Source organism: Lepisosteus platostomus, chromosome 4, assembly GCF_059453375.1.
Source record: "Lepisosteus platostomus isolate fLepPlt1 chromosome 4, fLepPlt1.hap1, whole genome shotgun sequence".
Lineage (NCBI taxonomy): Eukaryota > Metazoa > Chordata > Actinopteri > Semionotiformes > Lepisosteidae > Lepisosteus > Lepisosteus platostomus.
In genome coordinates, this window is record NC_142614.1 from 42,836,952 (window position 1) to 42,858,025 (window position 21,074).

Below are 21,074 nucleotides of genomic sequence, written 5' to 3' on the forward strand. Positions count from 1 at the left end.
ATCAGTGGGGAGGAGAGCAGAGTAATGAAGCCAATTCATAGATGGGGATTATTAGGAGGCCATGATTGGTAAGGGCCAATGGGAAATTTGTTCAGGACGCCGGGGTTACACCCCTACTCTTTTCGAGAAATGTCCTGGAATTTTTAATGACCACAGATCTATTACCCTTCTCAAAAATACTCTTACACTTATTTTATTTCCTTGATTGTCAGTGTGTGCATATGACATATGCATTTATTGAAAGCACATTGTGGGGATATATTTTCTTAATGTAAAATGTGAAGATCACCTCATTGGAAAGCTGTTTAATGAGAACATATAAATAACATTATTATTAATAACTAAGGGAAATTTTAACAATGAAGAGATGTTGCATCAGTTTACTCAGTACATAGACTTGCATTATCCTGCTTTAAAACTATTTAAATGCTCTTGATTTTTTCCACTGAAAGTCAGCAATTATTTACAGTACAGTTGGTGTCAATGTGTTTAAGAATTCATGAAATTTTTAAATTCACAGCGGATGTATCGCTGGCTTGATCCCCCACCTGTTCCTGTTTCTGTTACGGCAACATCTCTTGTGGATTGTGAACGCCTTCCTGTAACACAGGCCACTTCCTGTCTGGGAGACGTGGGTTCAGTGTCCTTTCCTTTCTTGATAATGACCACAGCATGCCTTGGTAGCCGGGCCTGGTGGAGCACAGACAGAGCCTCTCCGTGGGAGAAACCTCCTAAGGAAGTTCCATTGATTGAGATAATGTTATCCCCACGTTGAATGGTGCCTTCCAGACCCGCTACTCCACGCAAGAACACTCGGTGAACCTGTTTGACACACAAAATAGCACAGAGCTGAGTTTCAAACGAGTAAAAACTAAATGATAAAATGAATTTGGTCAGTGTGTTACCTTATCAGACATGGGCAATTTTAAGTTTTTTATAAAGTGTATCACTTATTCATATTCTATCCTATTTGTAATGAATAATTTTAGTGTTACCATTCTACTGCAGCTAATACACAAGTACTAAGGAGCCACTTTATCCAGCAGTGCCTGTTTGTCCAGTACACCCAATAGGGCCCATCCCAACAAGTGACCTAGGGAAAAACATTCTGGATTGGTTTATTTGAAAAAAAAAATCTCTATAACATAATAATCATTATATTTAAGATTTTCCTCACTTTTTAAGTCCCATTTCACCCTTTGTATTCACAGGATATTTCCTATTATGACCTATCACTGTATACACATAAAATACACTGAAAAGTTATCTTTGTGTAAATTTACTCATTTTATTTAAACAAGGCCTCTGGCAAGCCAGGTTCCTTTCAATGCGTAACAGCTTTCTTTAAACTATTTCAAAGCTTGCAATTCCACTTTTCAACTTACAGGGGAGCCAAAGAATATTTTTTTCATATAAAATTTAGGAACGGGTAAAACTATATTCATAAGACATCTACATTAATCCTTTCACATACATGCATTTCACCAACTGTCAAACATAAAAAAGTAATTATATAATATGAGGTATAATGGTGGTGGTGCGATGGCTCTGTGGCTAGGGATCTGTGTCTGTGGCTGGAAGGTTGCCGGTTCGTATCTTGTAACCAGCAGAGGAGTCCTACTGTGTTGGGCCCCTGAGCAAGGCCCTTAACCCCAAATGCTCCAGGGGTGCTGTATAAATTTCAGACCCTGCACTCTGACCCCAAGCTTCTCTCCCTGTCTGTGTGTCTCATGGAGAGCAAGTTGGGGTAAGTGAAAAGACAATTCCTAATACACGAAATTGATGTGATCTCTTATAATGGCAATAATATTATAATGGTAAAACTATTATAATGGTAAAGCAGGTAATACTTAAAAAGAAGTGAGGGTCTCTTGAGATAAGCAATTGAATCTATATATTACTACATCAGATAATTTTCTAGCACGAACGCTGTAGGTTTAGTCAGTATAGAAATTTCAGTGTCATCCTTAGAACAATGAATATGAAACTGGGTTGCCAAATAGACACATATATATATATACTTAATAACATGGACAATGAAACACAGCATCTTGAAGTCAAATCACCCACTGAAAGAAAATGCTGGTGATTACATACTGTAAATAATATTCATACCAACAAAGACCTGTAACACCTGCAAAAAAATCCATTCAGCTTGTTTACAATGTAATAGGGCCGATTCACTTCATGGGAAGTTTTGTTGCCTTGTTGTGAATCGCAGAACATGGCACTGTGCATACTTGGAAATGTTGTGATGTTAGGGGTTTTATAAGTTAAATGTACACAATAACTTTTATTGTGGCTTGAAATGCACTCATCAATGCAGATTTTTTCTAACCCCAGAACATAAAAAGAGTGTTGCAGTTCCCCTTTATTCCATTTGAGCTGGTATTTAAAAAAAGGTATAATGATCCTACTAAAAACTAAAAATCATGTTACAGTTTGGCTCTCTGTAAATCCAAGAAGACATTTACAAAAATATCCCCAAATTCCCTAATATGATAAGCCCATCTGATACTAGCAGAATATTGATTCTTGGAATTTACCAAGTACACCAAATACTTTAGTATAACACAATGTTCAAACAAAATTCACCAATACCGGACAGCCACACTAACACATTGAATCATACATATGCACACCCGTTTACGCATGAGTCACTTACAGTTATTGATTTCTGCTCCAAATCAACTCCTCCAGCAATACTGAAGCCTAAACCAGAACCTTCTTCTTTTATCAAGACCACAAAGTAAATATCATCTTTAACCTGTGAGAACAGGGAAAAAAACAACATAAAAAACAGACCACAAAATAGCTCTTGCATGACACTCTTTTTAACTTATCTTCTTTCAGGATCAAAAATGACTAACTACAATATTTATAACAAAAACAAAAATAATGACTCTTCAGTGACTCACTGTTTTTCTATTTTTCACTTACTTGATTTAAGAGTTCTCTGAAGGACATGAGGGACAGTTACACTGTTAGTACTTCAAATCTAAATTAAAACCTATGTTTTATACATTGGCTTTATTCTTTGATGTAGTAATAGTTGATTATTCTAAGCTATTGGGTCTGATTACAGGCTGGGGCACATTCTGTGAGGAGTCTGCAGGTTCTCCATGCATTGGAATGGGTTTTCTCTGGTTAATCTGATTAACACTCACTTCCTTATTACATGGCTGTTTTACTAGTGTCCTAAACTGTCTATATGCAAGTTGTAATTGGTATCGTTTTCAAGGAAAAAGGTTAATTAATAGTTAATTCACTTCTCCACATATTGTGATACAATAGTGAGGCATCCCATTGTTAGTAACCTTTAAATAAATAGGAATTATACAATGAAGTATACTGTAATGACATTCTCAGTGTTTCACACTTGAAGCGAACATGAATATAGCAAATTGTCAGTTTATTCCTTTGTTGTGTAATATTTACTTCAAAGAAAGGTAGATTTTTTTAGGAATGATAAAAAGGTACAGAAATAATTTTTTTGTTATTACTATCTATTACTCTTTAGGTTATGGAGGAATCCAATAAACACTTGCCATTGGTAATTATGCATTAACTTTTGACATTAAGTTTTGTTTCAGTCAATTCAAATGTACTCAGCTTGGATCTCCTGTTATTATAACACTTTTCCGGCAGCGCATGTATGCACAAGTATTCCTCTGCTGAAAGCAGGGATTTGATAGTCACCCTGGATATAATAAGTCTTCAATTCAAAGGCATGTTAGTTTAGGCACTGTTTATGTTCAACTTGAAGGAATTAATTCAAGGACCAGTCCAAGTGTTGTGACTAAGTCTAGAACAATCTACCCAGCCATATGGTTGAAGACGATACACTAGTTTCCTTAAAGAAACAGATGTACTAGATTCTGATCAATCAATCTACTAACAATCAAACAAGTAAGATGGGATGAATGGCTCCTCTAATTTGTCACTTTTAACTGAAAGGTTACAATGACAGAGATGCAAAAGCTTATTTGTTCTGTTTATTTCATAGTTAACCAAGCTCCAAAGATAAGAAGAAAAGCTCTGAATTTTACAGTTTCAAACAATCGATAATAAGAGCAGGTATGATGGAGGTTTACGTAAGCTCAAAGTTTGGTAATTTAAACAAAACAAAGAAAAGGATCCAATTAATCTTTGTCTTGTGGTAGTTCTCCATAACATTGTGGGTCTGGTACAAGTCACTTAATGGTCCTGATATTCCACTTCATAAAAATATGACTAGAAAGGATAATTAAAGAGATGCAAGACACATTGAACGAGCTGATTCTGTGCTTTTCCAGCTAACATTTGTGAAAAATAAAATGGGAAGAAATGAAATTATCTTGTATCTTGTTTCACTTTTTTGATGTTTCCATATTGCTCATAACCAAGAGCACATGATACAAGATGATCTGGTAGGGAGGTTTAAGGTACGTTTTGGGGGGCTAATTCATAAGGAGAAAAAAAACAAAAGATTCTCAAAATATATGATTAGAATAAGATTCATTGTTGTGAGATGTAGTATAGATGTTAGCCGTAGTCTTGTGTTCTGTTTACCTCTGCCTGAGTCTTGGCTTCCTGAATTAGGGTCCACACATCTAGTTTATCCTTCATAGAGGTGAGAATACTCTGCAGCTTGTTTTGATCAATGGTGGAGATGGATAACTCCCTTAAACTAAAAGAAAATAAAAATACCTTAAAAGTAAAAACATCACAATCTCTCAAGTTTAAAAAAACAACAACAGCTGGACATTAAATTATGGACTTTGTCACAGCTGACTATGAAATCGATAGACATACTGTACAAATTGTGGTTATCTTATATAAGACTGAAAAGAAATTAATATATTTTAAAAAAGCCAAAATGAAAATTTTTCTATTACCTCATATCCATTTATTAGGCAAGAATTTTGAATTTAATAATGCATGCTCATCAATATTGCAGTGAATACTCTTCACAGTTTTAGTATTGTATAGACAACTTTTGTTTTTTTTTTCATATAAGAAAGCTTATAAAAGAAAGCTTAAGGGTAAACCTTTCTCCTCAAATATCTTAAATATAAAATGTCTTGATATTGTGAAGCATTTTTGCATGAAGCAATCCATTTCTTATTAAGTGCATGTTAAAAGCAAATGAAGTTAATACATTCATAGCATATTCTACATTAATTCAATTGTTTTCCTTAATAAATATTAATTATGTATGAACATACATTTACTATAAAGTATCAACAGTTAAATGATTCATTTTTCATATACTGTTAAAACCCATACTTGTGCCTATATGTCAGGGTAATGGAAATGGTGATTACATTAACAACTAAAAGCAATACCTATAGTTTGGCAAATCCTAGTCCTCTAGCTGGTGTTTGTTCTTTTTTCCCAGGTTGTTGCAGCCAAACTGGCTTGGTCAAGAATTTTCAAGTTTTCTGTGGCCTGGCGTACTCTCATATCAACTCAAGCCATCTGGCTTATGAGCATGAAAGGGTAATTTCCAGAATTCAGGCAAATACAGTAGGTCCCAGAGCAGTAACATTAACCAAAGAAAATATGTTGTTCACTGGTATTCAATAACTAAACTGGTATCTATACTCACTGATTTTGCCAGCATAAAAAGCAGGCTTAACTCAATGCATGCAGAAACGCAAATTCTGTGGTTTTTCTACTACTACTTTTCTACTAGTGTTTATCATCTAAACAGCTAAATACTCAAAACTGCCCTCTGAGGTCTGACAAAAACACCCTCTATACACTCTACTGCTCAAAACAAACTCTCTTAGTGACCTGTATTTTTTTACTGGCTTAGGAAGCGTGTGACAACTTAATGATAGTGGAATGTGTACCTGAATCCCACAGATCTTTATCACGATCACAACCTCAACTGCAAGCAGTCCTTTAAAAAAAAGTCTTGAAAAGACATTAGGGAATACCTGCAATTCCAAGTTCAAGTATTTCCTGTTGCGCACAACACATTCTGTGCAGGTTCCTAATATTTTGACCAGTGAGAGTAGTCGATGAGCTGTTTAAACCCAGAGCTCTTTGTAAGTATGAGGGGATACAGCTGATTAGAACTTTAACACATTGTTCACACTAGCACAAAAACCTGTAGAAATTCTTGTAACTGACTCTTGGCAAACTTGAGCAATTATTTTCAGTAACACAATTCGTTAAACTTTAAAAAACATTTTAAGGCTTTGATCTCCTTAACTACATTGTTAAGTGTTTCCAGTCCTGATCAAGATTTCCTTTAAACTGTAAACCATTTTTTATTACAAAATCTTGCAATGTACAAAGAATTCCATGTTTGTTCAGGAGATCAGGAAGGTGCATATTTACAGAATTGTTTTGTCAGCAGTACTGAGTGTGTGAACTGAAACATTCATCCCACTCATAATGATGAAACAGTAACCCCACTCTATGATGATTAAAAAACAAGTCTAATAAATACAGATATACTTTTGTCCAAACCACAATTTTCAAACATTTTGAAATAATGGATATTGTTTAATGTTTTTACAGACTGTTTCCTTGCAATGAATTTTCCTGAGCCAAAACACAGTGCTTTCCAAATCTATTCAGGGTCATTTCAATGTCATACCTCAAGAGGTTTACTTATTTTCCATTGTTAATATCCAGGTTATCTTACATTATGAAAGTAAACTTTCACAAAATCTAAAAGCTGATGTTTTCCATATTGGGTACTGATGAATTAATGAGGGTACTGTCTGGGTGGAATTTGATATTCATTTTCCTGAGAAAAACAATAATGTGTTGCAATCTAAAACTGGTCAGCATAAGGGAGAAGGCTCACTAGCACTTCAGATATATGTAACTGAATATGGAATATAAAAATATAGATAATATAAACATCCATCCCACTCACCTGACTGACCAGCTCTTATCTGAAGACTCTGCCTCATGGGCCTTGTTCTGAGAAGGTTCTTCATCAAAGCCCAATCCATGGTTCCCCACATTTCTGGTGAAACCAGACAATGCGCTTTCAGTCACTTTCATGACATCTGAACCACTGGAGGCTACAGAGTGCAAATTATTAAGACTCTCTGCTGGGTTCCCTAGGCACCTCCTGGGTGTGACTTCAAGTTCAGTTTTGAAAGTAGCAATGCCAGTTTCATTGGAAAAGTCCTCAGTGCAAAGTTTGTCAAGGTCAGGCATACTTAATGCCCTGAGTTCTCTTAGTCTGGAGCGAGACAAGCCAGAGCGATCCCTTATGTTCCTGATTCTGGTTACAGGAGGAGTTTGTGGTATGCTGACATACTCACTTTCCGGTACAACACTCATAGCCTTCTCTTCTGCATTTGATTCCATGGGAATCTTTGTAGTTGGCGTTTCAAAATTTAACAGAGCCATACTGGATGGAGATTTCCTCAGATGCTGTGGAGAATTAACTGGAGCTTCACTGGAATTGTCAGCACAGGAGCTTAAACTTCTTCTCAAGGAGCGACAACCATCCATTGAATGGACACTTGTTGGCACTACATACCCTAAGGACCTCCTACACATCAGAGGTTTGGAAGTGGCAGCATAGGACTGAATATCAATGGTCCGAATAACTGGTTTGTCAAAAGTGGCCAGGTTCTCAAAAGACTTGATTCTTTGTCTAACAGAAAAAGAGTTGTGGTCTGGGGGAGCACTAGTTTCAATGGAGTAACTTTTTCTGTCGGACTTCATAACCTCCTGCCTAGACCTGACTGCCTTGACTTGCTCATCAATTTCCATTTTTGTAGGACATTTAAAAACATCAATGGATTGGCTGTGGATAAAATAAATGTCGTTGCTTGCTGAACCCTGTTGAGTTGTCTCTGTATTGTCCGTTTTAGTGCCAACTTCTTCTGTATTAACATAAAGACTAGGAGGGTTGCCATGTCTTTCCTGAGTACTGAGTATTGACTCGTCTTTTTTTCCACTACTGCACAAATCCTTCTGTGTTAATAGACTTGTTACAGTATGCTTAGGGGATAAACTTGTTGTACTTATAGATTTAGAAGATTGGGAAGCTGTATCCTGCATAGGAGGATCTGCAGGTTTTTGAGGAGTCTCCTTACGCCCTAAAATTGGCGTGGACGTTAAAGATGATGGTAAGGAAGAGGATGAAAGTCGCACTTCAATGAAACTTCTTTGTGTTGTAAAAGTTTCAGTTGGTTCCTTGGGTTTCAGCACTGTTTGAGAAAATTGCTTTTCTTGTGATATGGTTGTTTCTTCATTCCCCTGACCAGGTATAAATTCTTCCCTTTGTGGTTCAGAACCCGAATCACTCACCTCTTTGAAGGAGGTGTCCAGATCAGCCGACTTCTTGTCTTGCCTCTGCTGACAAGATTTTGGCAATGTAGCATTTTTCTCTGTCTGCTTACCTGTCTTTAAGCTACATGTTAAGAAAACTCTCTTGGGTTGAACCTTTGGAGACTGAATGAGGGATGTTTGCTGTTTCTTCTGAGAAACACCTTCAGACTTTGAAAGTTTTGTTGTAGATGGATCTTGTACCTTGTTTTTACTTTTAATACTTAAGCCTTTCAGCTTGGGTGCTGTGTTTGCTTTCTGGCTTTTATCCTGGAGTTTGCTCCTACTACTTGTCTGTGACAAACTGGTACTTTCATAATGCATTTTCATTCCTGAGGTCCTAGGTAAGGGACTAGAGGAAATAGTTTGTAATTGTGAAGCATCCATTTTTGTTTCTAGAGGAAATGCCTTATCTTTCTCTCTGTCTTTTAATGTGAGTGCTGTAAGAATTCCCCCCCCCGATTTGGAATTGCTATAAAGGGAGTTCTTCATCTCGGGGGCAGATGTTTGTGATGAGACATGATTACTAGATTTATTCAAAGGTACTGATGAATTTGTTTGAAGCTTTAAAACAGAATCTTGAGATCTTGGGACACTGTGGGACATTGAATGAATGCAAGCAGAGCTTCCAGCATTACGTTGACTTGGTGAAGCAGGTTCTACCCCTTTATTAGATGAACAGTTAACTTTTTTGCCACTCTCTTCTGATAACTCACTTGGGTTGTCTGGGGAAATGTCTCTGTTGGATTGACAAACCATTTCTTCATCTTTCATGAAGCGGTTTCTTTCTGAATTTCCATTGTTTTTTCCAGCACTGTCAGAGTCAGAAGATAATGTGCATTGCAATTGTAAAGTTTCAGAACGAATGGGAACTTCTTTGTCTGTCTGACATAGAGAAGCCGGGTTTGAGCAAGACCTTTTTTGCAGTGAAAAAGGTAACGCTTCTTGATTTGCTTCAAAGGAATGTGCTTTCTTTATACTAAGAGAGTTTGAATTCTCATGCTGAGGCATTAAATTTTGAACCCTTTCTTCAACTTTTAGTGCCTCAGACTGGTTCAGAGAGCTGGAGTTATGCGTTTCATTGTAACAGATCTCAACGTGTTCCTCATCTGAGTCTGTTATCTGAAGATCCGTGTACTGGTTGGGATCACGACTATGTGGTTTTTCCACATGGTGTCCATTTTCAGTAGCAGAATCTGTTTCTGAGTCACTATCATCTACTGTACTGTACATAGATTTAGGAGCTAATGAAACATTTTCTTCATTTACACCATTTGGAATACAAGTTGCGTCTTCACTCAAATTACTGAAGTTCCTGGAGTAGCTATTTAAGAATGTTTTACTGACCGTCAAAAGCCGGCCTTTATTCCCAGAATCCAAAACTGAAAAATCCAATGTATTTCGTTGCAAATGAGAATGACCCAACTTGCAATCATTTTCCTGCATTTTACTGCCATCTAATATTTTTGAAGTACTTCTTTCTTCACATAAATCTGGGCTTGCATTTGTATCCACTGCATGAAGAACCCCTTCATCTGTTGCACTTAGTTCAGTTATATAGTCATCAATATAGGTGACAGGAATATCATTCTTATGGCTTGTCTTTTCACAGTTTTTTAAACAGGTCTGAGAATCTAAATGTTCATGTGTAGATAGCTCATTTTCTGTACTAACAGGCTCTTTCCTAGTCAAATCTTCAACACTCTCCTCAGAAATGAAAGTCTTGGAGGAATCCATTCTGGAACTTCCATCGGTGCTTGATGACATCATTATGCTAGACAGTCGATCTACAGCTGTGGAGGGGAAATGAAAAATAATATTCGATTACAAGACATATTCCAAATAAAATAATGAAGGAATTTAAAGACTGGGTGGTTAAACCTGGAGGGATACAAACAACATTTTTGCTGTATTGCACGAATACACTCCTGAAGACTGACCCACACATCTTTCTTTTCATTGGGTATTGTAGGTTCAAGTACTCTAATTTTAGATACAAAACCCAGCAAAACATTCAAGGAAGAAAACAGGAATTTTCTTTAAAAGGTTAGATGAAGAAATACTTCACATTATACACTGTATGAAGTTGTGAGATTTTCATATGTCAGGAATAGTTTTCATATTCCAGAACATTAAATGTTAAATGTGTTTCATATTATTAATCACCATAATTATATTAGCCAAACCAGACAATAGGATGTGACAGACCTTGTTACAGCAGGTGGTTGAAAAATTATTTTCAAATTAATGAACTCCTTGCATGAAAGTTAAAATTGTATTATATTATTTTCTCCATACATGCATCTGGACTTTATCAAAGAAAACAGCCAATGCACACCTCAGTGACATTAACATTAAGATTTTAGCTTTTCTAACTTACTTAATTTTAAGTTTTCTTTAGCTTCCTTGCAGCTACTGCTTCGGATTTCCAAAATATTCGACAATTTATTTCACCATTGCAAGGTAGAAGTTATTTTATTTTATATGTAACCACCACATGACATTTAAAAAGTATGGAAGATGTTATTAGAAACAGATGCAGATTAATGCAATTAATGAAACAGATGCAATTAACTTTGAGACCTCAAAATACCCAGACACATTCTTTAACATAAATCAAATTCCCCCAGTAGATATCTATGGGTTACTTAGACTCCACTTCCTGTACGTGTCCTTATGTAATAAATAAATAGCAATAGCAATAAGCGACATTTTCTTGACAACCTTCCACATTTCCTGCCTAAACATATTTTGTGATTGTATTAAACAAAACAGAGTAACCTTTATTTTTTCTGTGATTCCTACAGAGATCCTCCTTGCTGATAATTTACTGTTCGACCTGTGAGGTTGTACTCAAAAGTTACATCACAATGATCTTTCAGCTTTTGTTTTTTTCTTCCTTATGTAATGTGAATGATCAGAGTCCAGTACATGAAGATGTGTGCCATAAACAGTTTTCAACTGAACAGTGGGAAAAAGGAATATGATTAAGGTAACGGTCTATGCATTCACATTTTTGTGCATATTCCTGAACATCTATCTGAAAGTATACATATAGAACAGGGTACTGCTTTCTTGGAAATAGAATACTTATGTCTCAGAAAATATGTATTTTTTATTTAAAACATATATATATATTATTTTTCAGTCTAATAATTTTTAGATACTTATAATATATAAGTATATAAAATAACATTTTTTTATTGCAGTAAACTCTTTTTGTCTCATATGGATTAGCAAGGGCTTATGGAAGTAGAAATTCAGCATAGCAATGGTATCTTCATGGACAAATTAAGACATGTCACTGCAGATACTGTCCGATATCCCAATACTTATGTAAGGGAGACAACATTGGAGTTTTTTATTTGCTTGCCTACTGAAGAAACCTGATGAAATCCTTCTTCCCCTTGATATCCATGGATATAGGCAAAAAACAGCCGCTTCTCAATTCCCCGTTATGAAAAAGAAAAACCGTCTAGTACATAAATGGACTTTATTTCACTTTCATCTTCTCACTCAAGAGAAAACTGGTGATTGGCTTTTTTAAAATAAAACCTGTCTATTCAAGGAAGGAAGTCTTCATATATGGTGCACAGTCTTCTGTACATCCCAACCATGTACCAACATTTTGTTTGATGTTCTCTTACAGTTAGAAATGTCATTTTACTTGAAACCAGAAACTTTGCAGGAGATGAAAATTATATATCCATCCATTTTCTAACTTCCAGTTCAGGGTTGTGGGGGAGCTGGGGCCTACCTCAGCAAGTAACAGATACAGGGTGGGTACACCCTAGGCAGGACACTAGTCATTCTCAGGGCAGACAGACACAAACGCAATCACACACATTCACACTAGAGCCAATTTTTCCAGAAGCCGATTAACCTACCAGTATGTTTTGTATTTTTATAGTTATTATATCATTTTTTAGTAATGAAAACAATTAATGTTATGAAAACAATAGAGGATAAAACATTGATTTCGTTTAAGGTTCAATTAAATGGATAGGAGGGTCTCCATTATAGAGTTATAGAGTCTCCACAGATGGGACAACATCTTCAGAATATCTGATACCAGAGGCAGGTCCTTTGTGAAGAGAGTGATCCAATCCTACACATGGACTAAGCAGAGGGTCTTCCAATATTTTTAATTAAAAATATTACAATTGTGCTCCTGAATGCAATACAATACAGCAAAGAAAGCAACACAGGTTATTAAGTATAACTTTAAATAAGAGAAAGTAAATGTATCTTCCCATATTTCTTAAAAACAAAAGAAATCAGATTAATTCTACCAGGGACCACATCAAACCATCACTCAAACCAACAGACACTATCAGCAAAGATTTCCCTTCACTTGGGGATCAAAACACAAAACTAATAATAATGATAGAACTACCGCACAACACACCTGGCTTTTGAGCAACTATAAAATGCATACAGAACTACCTCACATTCTAGAGCAGCCAATGGCAGCAAGAGTCTAAAAGAATTCATGAAGGAACACAATGCCTTCATCAGACATCCCAGACTACAGATGCAAAAGCATAAACCTTCATTACGAAATGCATACATTCAGCTCAAATGCAGTCTGGAAATAATCTATGCACAAAAATGGATGATAGCAGCTTCCTACCAGGTCTTTATAAATCCTGTCCACTATTTAAAATCACATTACAAGCAGCCTAAATACATATTTTTAAACACAATGCATAAAGAAGGCAGGATATCAAAATATCAGACCCTAACGCCAAAGACTTCCACCTGAGACCAGTCCCTAGAGATACCTGGAGAGAAGGCCAGAACACTGCTTTACTTACCCTAAGTGGTGATTAAGAAGAAAGAAAATAGTGTACCGCAATTACAAACACAGAAATATTAAATGATTATTATCACAATAAATGAATAAAATAATGAAATAATCACCATTGAAACAAAGGCAGCTGCTTGCAGTTCCCTTTCTGGCGGAGAAGGGTACTGCCAGCATGGAAAAGCCTGTTGTGCTCCTACTTCATTGCGCAGCATGGAGAAAGACAGATTGACCTCTTTATTTTCAACCGTGTAGGCTCCAAATAGACTCAAACCCTATTATGCTGATCTTTGCTACAGAAAGGTAGCTCTAATGAGTAACATTCTACATGGTTCAAATCAACTCAAATTCATAAAGGAGAATCCAGTTTCAATACCTGAGGTGTACAAAAATGTATTTTTCAACATGTATAAAATGTCAAAAGAATATAACGGAGCACTACAGACTCTTTAGGAAAGGAAAGTACAGTATACAGGATGTCTACAGATAGATCACATTTACTGTGATCAGAACATTACAGAACATTTGGGATTAGAAGCTTTTCTTGTTAATAGTAGTAAGAAAAGCAATATATTTTGTGTACTCACATACTGAGTTTTGCCTTTTATTTGAAATGCAATTTAAATTTTTAATAGCTCTTTAATTATATTTTTTAATGAGATGTTAAATACATGTCACGTAGCGCAAAAAAAAAAAAGATCATGTACAGAACCTACAGACTTACCTGCAGGCTGCAGAAACAAATGTGACAATGCTATTTTAGGGAAAATAACAGATTTACAAAAAAAAAATACTTCAGTCCCTATCCAAAAAAATCCCTCTTACACATTACTTTTCTGTAAATGCAACGTTGTCAAAAGATACTGCTGGTTCAACCATCATTTGCATTCATGTTCAGATGATGTGTGGAAATCTCAACATTCCCTATTTTAGAATAATATTATTAGAATAATTATTATAATTAAATTATTATTATAATAGGCAAATCTGAGTCTACCAACAACTTTCAAGTGGAAACATCATCTAACGTCTCGTAAATCTGGATATTTACCAGAAAGAACAAAAAAAAAATCTGTTCTTACCTGAAACTGTCTTTTTCACATCTAATGTAAGAGCTACTGGAAGGCTCTGCATGAGGTTACAAACATCCTGATACGATGAGCAGCTGATTGGGGTGCTGCCAATCGATACAATCTCATCACCAATGCTCAGTCTGCCCATAGATTCCTGAAAGTATCATAAAACAGCTGAATAATACAGAAAAGCAATGCCAGATCAACACAAGCAAAGGGTAAGGTCTGTGGTAATTAAAAGAAAATGACCTATGTACTTAGGAGGGGTTCCAGGACTTTGCTTCCATTTGTAAAAAAAAAGTAAAATTGAACATTACATTTGTGATCCACAAAAACTGTTGCAATGCAGTTGCAAAGTTCTAAATTGAGAATGTGTTTGCCAGTTGATAAATATTTCATGAATGCAACAAAATCCATACATTTAACTCTTTACGTGATATCATAAAATGGTAATGTATAATAAGAAATCCAGACTCTAAAGTATACATTAAAAGTCAGCTTCAATTCAGAGTCCAGATATTCTTGCAGCTTTCCGACCCTTAAAATGCTGTTCTGTGTTATCTTAATGATAATCCCAGAATATTAAACAATTCTTTAAAAAGGAAACTCCAACTATAGTAACATATAACATATAATGTGTGTTTATTTTTAAAATGTTTTCTGAAAAAATGCTTCACTGTTGCACTGTTGTGCACAAGGAAATATTCCCAGGGGTTTTAATCAGATGTCTGTTTTATAAATGTGGAACTAAAACTTTATGAATGATTATCATAAAACAAAAGGTTGCTAGCATCTAAAATAAACAAACTGTAATGTAGTTACAGTAATTTCTAATGCTTCATTCCCACCAGTAAATCTTTGATAGCACTGGGAGAGAAATACAGCAAGCATGACGTGACAGATTTCACTTGATGACTAATTCATTATGCAATAAATGTTATATGAGGAACTCAAAAGTCTTCTTATATAAAGCAATGACTCATAACTCAGATATTGATTGAACATGCACTTAAAAACATATATAACATAGATAAATATTGCATACTCTCTCAGCGGCACCTCCTGGCCTCAAACCCGTTATCAACACCTTCAGAGGAGAGGACTTGATCTCCAAATCCAAGCCAAAGGACTCTGTCACTTTCCTGTGGAGGACAACTGTTTCTACAGTATAGGCCCCAGCAGAATCGCAGCTTTCAGATTTTCTGCTGTGGGGCAGGGGCCTGGCCACAGGTCTGATCCCCGCCTGGGACTGCTGCTCCTCATTCTTGGGGCGGTGAGGCAAGTTGGGGCACTCGATGCTCATCATACTTTTAACTCGAGTCACAGCTTTGTGCTCCAGTTTGGGAGAGCGCTTGGACTCTAGCTGGCCCTCACGGTAGGGGTCCTTCTTAACCCCCAGGTTGCTGCTCCCAGTGCCACCATCATATTCAAAGGAGCAAATTGGCATGAAGGGAGACTCCGTTCCCAGTGGCGGCTGCTCAGCCCCTCCCCCATCCTCTGACTCCAGGGAGCTGCCGTAGAGAGGTGTTGGAGCCTCGCTGCTGAAGTTCCTGCGCAGCTCTCCCCCATCCTGACTTTCATCATCCACCTCCACTGAAGAGGTGGCAATGATGATCCCAGAATCCTCCTCTGGCATTCTCTCGCCTTCCGCCCCACCCTGCCTGGTCCTTCTGTACAGAGCCATGGCTCCTGTCTCCTCCACCTGTGGCGGCTCGATCTCTTCATCGCTGACCAAATCCTCATAGCAGATGACGCGGCGTTGCCTCAGCAACGGGCTGCGGACAGATTTGGGACTGCTTCCTAGACTGGCCTGCCGGGCAGCCTCCACGTGCTTGTTCAGGGGCACAGAAGCTCTTCCGCTGCCCGATGGAGAGACGTTGCCTGCATCCACACTGACATAGACTTGCTCCTTGAATGCTGTGAAGAGGAGTAAAATGGTTCTGTGCAGAAACTCTGACACACATAGTATTTAACACATGTGGATGACAGATGTAGGGCTATGGACATTTAAAATGTATTTGCAGTTAGTATTTCTCATGTCATGATGCAAAACACAAAAAAGACATAGCCCATTAATTTCCCCACTAAATGCAAGTTATTTCTTCTGTTTCAGTAACTTATTAATGAGCTGTTAACATATAACCATAAAACAGTTATCCCTCTATTACATCATAATAATCTGTGCCTAGCCTTTGGCAATAAAAAATAAAGATAAAATTATAGGTGACAATTGGTAAAGGGCACTGAAAAAAATGCCAGAAACCAGACAGCTGGCAACCATAACTGCTATAAATCACACTGAAACGTACATACAGTATACACTTATTTTGGACTTGTCAACTAAGAGCTAACTTGTACAAGTAAGATAAAGCAAAAATTAGCAACAAATGCTAAACAACAGATCTGTGGCTCGACAACTGACCTATTAGGAACCTATTTCGGCTAAAACATGCAAAAAAATGATTAGTTTTGTAAAAAAAGCATTCTAAATAATTTAAATTAATCCAACGACTATGAATCAGTGGCATATAGAGTTTTATAGTTGTACCCTAGAAAAGCTGAAAGGATTTGCAAGAAAGGATGAGAAGTAATTTCTGAAAATATTTCATAATTATTCATATTAGCCTTTCCTGGCCTGACTCCCTAATGATCTGGAAAATATAGCTGGAAATTGGCAAGTTACATTAAGGTGGAATGAGTAATGTGATATATGAGGTAAGCTTAATATAAAATGCATAATACATTTTCTGTTATCTCTGTATCTTCTGTATTTTTGTTTGTTTGTTTGCTTTGGTCTCTGACTTTTAAAAAAAAAAATGTTACTAATCTATTTTTTATTACATATATTTCTTTTCTGTTTCAGTATTGAAAGGGCAATAGTTTTCACTAAAAAGTAAAAACAAAAAATTACGTGTTTATAGCTTATATGTTTCATCACTGAAAAACATTTTAAATTCTGAGAGGAGGGATACGTACTTAGGTTAAGGGATGGAGCTATAGTATCGTCCAATGAGGTGCCGCAGCTCTTGTGACGTAGCAGTTCCTCATCACTGGACCCCGTTACCATGGTTTCAGAGAGAGAGGACTGGCTAGGGACATCATGTGAGAAGTACTGAGAGAGTTCTGCTTCTGAACTCAGTGACCCTTGCTGCACACAGTAAAATATAAAAAGTTAATATTATAACAGATTAATACAATTAGAACATGTCAAGTAAAGTAAGTTAGGATTTGATATTTGGCATGTTAAATAGGTAAGGGTTAATGTTACTTTAAGGGTAATATGATCTAAAACTTCTCATTTGGGACTCTTTGTTAACTCTGGACACTAAAGAACACAGCATTTTTTATTTATGAAGTATTTCCCATTTAAAAAATTAAAAGACAATGAAATGAGCAAAAGCATACTGAAATAAACATTTGAAAAATATACATGCAGTACCATTAGATTTATGAGATTTGATACTAACATTTCTTGTCAATTTTAAATACAAGAAACTAACATGTACAGGAATCTTTGAAAAGAAAAAAATGGACTTGTCTCCTTCTGTGTTCAACCACTGTATCTCTGAACATTACTTTGAAAGTCAAACATTAGGATAGATAAGAGATCTTTAGAACATCTGTTATATCTTATTGATATAAATCTAAATATATGGAATTTTTAGGTAACAATTTAAGATTGTTTTACAATGTCAATATATATTATCTTGAAGTAGTTCAAGTAGGTAGCTGTGGCAGCATGCGTAGGCTGCAAAGGAACAAGTAAAGGTTTATTCTTTTACGCTTGTTTCTTTTCTTCTCTTTTCATCATGGAATAATCTATTAACTTGTATTGTTCAATCTGCATTTTTTCTGTTGTCTAGATGACTCTAGTTACCCGGCTGGCTGGTTCAAGGAACCGTTTCATTGTCCAGCTTAGAGAAGTGGACCCATCGCTTTGCTTAGCTTTCACTGTCGGAGAGGGGCTCTTAGAGGGCAAACCTAAGGAAAGAAAACAAGATGTTAGCTAGATACTAGTAGAACTCTTCCAATGAACATTTGTTGACCAATCAAAAACTCAAATCAAAAAGCATGGCATTATAAGTTTCTACTCCTTTCCCGTAAGTCATAATGCCCTTCTCCAGGGGAGTGCATCTACAACAGCAAACTTCATATTTTCTAGACAAAAAGTAGGGCTACACTGGGTGACTTTCATAGCCAGTCGAGGTGAGCCAAATCCAAGTTATTTACTAGTGAAGAGACCCTGCACACCTCCGCTCTTTTCATGCAAGGAAAAGAGAAGATTCCAGCATAGAACATGATAAAAAACAGTATTGGTAGCAAACAAAAATGACTGGAATAGCTAATGGACACTGATATGGGAATGTACCAATGCTACCACTTTCTTAGCAATGAGGAGGAATTAATAAAATTCTTCAAATCAACTAAGCATGGCAATTTTGCAGCTGTTGAGAAATCCAGCTATGTTTGCAGTCTAAACACATTTCATCATCTGCCTACTTAAATCATGCTTTAATGTTCCCACTTGTGTTCCCTGGTACAACGATGAAGATTAATGATTTGGGGGTTATAAAGTACTATGAGTTATTCTTCTAACATTGTTTAGGAGATATACAAACAAACACACATTATTCTGCTGAGTTAGAGCCCATGCTTGACCAATCATCAACAGACAGTTTGGCTAAGGTTCCAACTTTCTTCATTCATAATTTTAATAAATGCAAAAGAAAGCTTGAGGGTAAATACAAGACTCCAGGTAGAATCTATGTTTAGTGGTTGAGCGATTCACACAGCTTGTCAGTAATTCTGGGGAGAACAGCAAAATGATCTGGAACAATGGAAGCAAAAAACACATCCTGTATGTATTTTTTTCCTTAGTGTATTCTTTGCAGTAAATATTTGAAATGAAACTTTCAGTCTGTCTTTGTTTTTGAAAACACCTTAAATTAAATACTCCTATATACTTAAGGTATTCTGAACTTGATTTCAACATTTTCACATTTTTCAGTCAGACTGCAATGGTTATTAAGTTACATTTGACTAGTCTTCAAGTTATGTAGTGGCCTATAGTAGCTTTAGAAACACGTTACAATGCAGATGCGTAAATAAGACTTTAATTACAATCTATTTATATAGTAATTAACAATGTGATGTGCAGTGCTTTAATTACAATCTATTTATATAGTAATTAACAATGTGATGTGCGGTGTTTCAAGTGATATATTCAGTATAAGTTTGTGTGTAAGTATACATATGCCATTATACAGTAACACCAGCATTTGCAGCTAGAAAGGCAGACTATATGTCTCTAGCTTGTGTTGTAATTATATGTTCACCAATGTGACTTTACAGTATGTGCTGCTACACCTAAGTTACTTAGAACGAGTCTTATTCTTACAGTGTATAATATAGTAATTTTAGTATATTTAGCATATATTTAAATGTACCGGTATTATGAAGTGTTTCAAAGGCTTTTTTTTTCTTTTGGAGGGACCCACGCCTGTACTTTGAATGCTGTTTCCTTCTTTATTTTCACTATTACTTGACACTGTGCTGTGTTGTCTGTGTTAAGCTGCTGTTGCACTGCAATTTCCCTCACGGGATCAATAAAGTATCTATTACTACAACCATGATTATGAACCAAAATGAGAAAGGAAGTCTGTGACAAACATGGCTCATTCAGCAGCATAGCAACCTCCCATTTCTTACTCTTCACAGCACGTTAAGACATCTGTCAAAACTACTACAGTAATAGGACTTGCAATCAAACCCGCTGTCTTTATCAGTGTCAGTTCTCTAATCATGAGTTTACAGCAACTCTTTACATATGGTTGTTCAGTCTTTAGAACCATAAATATCTCTCATTTTAACTTCTCACTATTTTCATTAAAGCAGTATTAACCTTAGCTCAGACTTTAATGTGCTCTTATCTAAGATTTCATGAACCAATTCAGGCAAATAGTTTCTCACAGAATACTGTGCATACAGCAGATTCAGATGAATGTGCCCCTGTACATATGGAGAAGATAGTTATAAACAGATACAGATGGTAGGGGGCTCAGGTCTAGAGTCCTCAAACCTTTTGACTTTAATGTTAACAAGAAACAACTGGTTGCTTTAACATACCGAGAACATGAGCAGAATGACCATCTTTGCACAGGCTTTCCCTGTGTGTGGTGCGTGCAATTGCCTCATCCATCTCTTGTTCAGAAACCTAAAAGACAAAAAAAAGATTAAAAAAATGAAAGGAAATTGTTTTCCTTTCATATATATATATATATGCTGCTATGACACAGATCTATTATTGCATTCTTCAGCACAGCTCCAGGAGGGCCTTCAGACAGTTGTAGATTTATTTGGAAGAAAATCAATCCAACCATCAGCACAGGTGATTAAAGTTAATGTTTCATGTATTCAGTCACACAGTGAATCATGGTCAAGTACAAAGAAAAAATAAATTAATTAAAATGAGAAGCTTGCTTATTGCATTTATTGTTCATATACACAAATCCTAAAGTTAAATTGTGTTATATTATTACTATGGCAACTTAGTGGGTATTGTAATGATTTAATTGAAAAAGCTGAGGTTAAGACCTCCAAGAACTCAAATGATGTCAAATGAAATTAATGAAGTAAAATGTAGAGCTAATATGAAACACTCTGACATTTGGTCAGAAATAGAAAATCATAAAATCACATTTTCTACATAATACTGGATATGACCACCAGATGGTGCCAAGCAATAAAAACCTATCTAGGGGATTCCTTTGGAGTACACACCGGTGTTGAACACAATGGTGCTAATCCAACCATACCAATTATGCAAAACAAGCCAATTTCATAGTAAAACAAAAACAAAAATTACATTTTGTATGTTTTTGTGTGTAAATATGCTGAGCTACATT

At 36.1% G+C, this 21,074-nt stretch overlaps 1 protein-coding gene and 1 long non-coding RNA gene across 6 annotated transcripts in view; one reads left to right on the forward strand and one right to left on the reverse strand.

The window, feature by feature from the left end:
• Positions 1 to 21,074, forward strand: part of LOC148673190 (uncharacterized) — a 330,310-nt gene that overhangs the window by 25,838 nt on the left and 283,398 nt on the right. The gene's annotated exons all lie outside the window — the stretch shown is intronic.
• pdzd2 (PDZ domain containing 2) overlaps positions 1 to 21,074 on the reverse strand; it is a 176,449-nt gene that overhangs the window by 3,571 nt on the left and 151,804 nt on the right. For all 5 annotated transcript variants that reach the window (XM_088629527.1, XM_088629525.1, XM_088629526.1 and 2 more), the window contains 9 exons: positions 20,296 to 20,383; positions 18,047 to 18,150; positions 17,146 to 17,317; positions 15,215 to 16,086; positions 14,179 to 14,323; positions 6,878 to 10,082; positions 4,552 to 4,669; positions 2,666 to 2,767; positions 549 to 822 (listed from right to left, as the gene is read on the reverse strand). In XM_088629527.1, the coding sequence (XP_088485653.1) occupies positions 549 to 822; positions 2,666 to 2,767; positions 4,552 to 4,669; positions 6,878 to 10,082; positions 14,179 to 14,323; positions 15,215 to 16,086; positions 17,146 to 17,317; positions 18,047 to 18,150; positions 20,296 to 20,383 (5,080 nt within the window). The remainder of the gene's footprint in view (positions 1 to 548; positions 823 to 2,665; positions 2,768 to 4,551; positions 4,670 to 6,877; positions 10,083 to 14,178; positions 14,324 to 15,214; positions 16,087 to 17,145; positions 17,318 to 18,046; positions 18,151 to 20,295; positions 20,384 to 21,074) is intronic.